Source organism: Amphimedon queenslandica, unplaced genomic scaffold (genome assembly GCF_000090795.2).
Source record: "Amphimedon queenslandica unplaced genomic scaffold, v1.1 AMPQUscaffold_9391, whole genome shotgun sequence".
NCBI classification, from domain to species: domain Eukaryota; kingdom Metazoa; phylum Porifera; class Demospongiae; order Haplosclerida; family Niphatidae; genus Amphimedon; species Amphimedon queenslandica.
In genome coordinates this window covers 1-1,748 of record NW_003550337.1, presented here as the reverse complement: position 1 = coordinate 1,748, position 1,748 = coordinate 1, and the positions used below count along the sequence as shown (strand labels likewise).

General features: G+C 38.9%; 1 protein-coding gene and 1 long non-coding RNA gene across 2 annotated transcripts in view; one reads left to right on the top strand and one right to left on the bottom strand.

The window, feature by feature from the left end:
• Positions 1–165, bottom strand: part of LOC105315595 (uncharacterized) — a 1,737-nt gene extending 1,572 nt beyond the window's left edge. The window contains exon 1 of the long non-coding RNA XR_002189523.1: positions 47–165. This is a non-coding gene — a long non-coding RNA (uncharacterized LOC105315595). The remainder of the gene's footprint in view (positions 1–46) is intronic.
• A 306-nt stretch (positions 166–471) lies between these two features.
• On the top strand, positions 472–1,742 carry LOC105315594 (coiled-coil and C2 domain-containing protein 1B-like; the record flags this gene model as incomplete). Its single annotated transcript, XM_011410297.2, has 3 exons — positions 472–480; positions 823–1,080; positions 1,380–1,742. Coding segments are annotated over exons 1-3 (630 nt in total), but the record flags the coding sequence as incomplete, so codon positions are not given.
• Between the last annotated feature and the right edge of the window lie 6 nt (positions 1,743–1,748).

Sequence of the window (1,748 nt, the reverse complement as noted above, 5' to 3'; positions counted from 1 at the left end):
ATGTACAGTAGATATAGTATTGTACGCATACAATTGCACAGCTTACAGTCAATGAGAGGTTGAGTGCTTCTGCTAAAGCTAAAGGAGAAACTAGTAAAGCTACATCTCGATTTACATCAAGAATACAAGTCTTTGCGAGATTGTGAAAGAGCTAGTCCAGAAGCTAGTCAGCTAGTCTCGGCTAGATCTAGAGCTGGAGGGCTGGGATTTGGGTGGGGCTGGGGGCTAGTCGATCGATGAGCTGGCTATGTTTTGAGCTGTTTTTTATATGAGAGTGACTAGACTGAATACAATTTAAGTTTATAGCTGCAGAATGGACTGGCACACCTGACTCACTAAAGACAGGTAGATGTAGATCTATAGATATATGTGATGTTCTAATTAATGCTCATCCAATGACTCCATGTTCTACTATTTTTATTTAATATGTATAATTATTTTACATATAAATAACTTGTACTTTTACGCTATATGGTATATGTACATGCAAATTGTATATTGTATACCGTAGGGTGCTTTTTTTCGAGGGCTGTAAATTTTGTGGATTTTGCGATTTTTTAAGCATTCACAAAAATTGATTCCACAAAAATAAAATTGATACGGTACAAGATGGCAGACAGCATAAATTTGTGAAAATTAAATCTGCAAAATAAAAATCCGTGAAATCTATATCCCTCGAAGAAAAAGGCGCCCTACGGTATAATCCGTGAAATCTATATCCCTCGAAGAAAAAGGCGCCCTACGGTATATTAATTTACACCATTTCGTGTTATTTTATGATTATGCCCTTTCATTTACATTATTGTATGTGTACGTGTGTAGGTTCCTCCCTCTCCTTATTCTGATCCAAGTAAAGCAACAGCCAGTAAAGGTGTACTCTCTCACTTGGAGAAAGCCAAAGAAGGAGATGAGGACACGTTTGATTTGATAGAGAAACAACTTGAAGAACAGAAAGACATTTGCTCAGAGAATGCTAAGGTCTACGAGAAACTAGGTAACCTTGGAGCTGCCTCTCAATACAAGAACATGGCAGACACCTGTCAGAGAGACTTACTGGCTATTAAAGGAATTAGAAAACAAGTAAGAGAGGGGAGAGGGAGGATGAAAGAGGGTAGTACAGTGTACACATACATTTCCTTAGTCCACACTCTACTTAAACTTAACTACCAAATCTGGTGGTTACACTACAAACACCTGTACAACAGATGGTATTTAACATTACACCTGATTAGAAGCCTAGCTCTACTAACTGCTAGTTGTAACTCTCAACATCTGTAGTTTATCTATTACAAATAGTTTTCATAGTCCAATATAAGATTGCATATGTCTTGTTTTTAATCTCCCTTTCTCTCCTTTCCCCTCTCCTCCTATGTCTTTAGGGTTTAACAGCTCCAAAGTTCACGATGGAGATGAGAAAGTTTGCCATAGTACACAGTAATCCTGGACTGAGTGATAAACTGGTTGAGGTTGAGGTAGTACGTGGTATCACCATACCCTGTCCCTCTGGAGTCTTGTCCGAACAAGATCTCAACGTCTACATAGAACTAGAGTTTCCCTGGCCATCAGACTCCGCCCAGAAGGCAGAGACTGATAAGGTCAAAGGGACGTCTAACCCAGGGTTCAATTCAAAGCATCAGTTTGATATCGATCGTAAACAGATGCGTAGCTTACAACGTGTTTTTAAACGTCAGCCATTGCGTTGTTTATTATACCAGTCTCGGTCTTTATTTCATAGCCCAGTATTCATA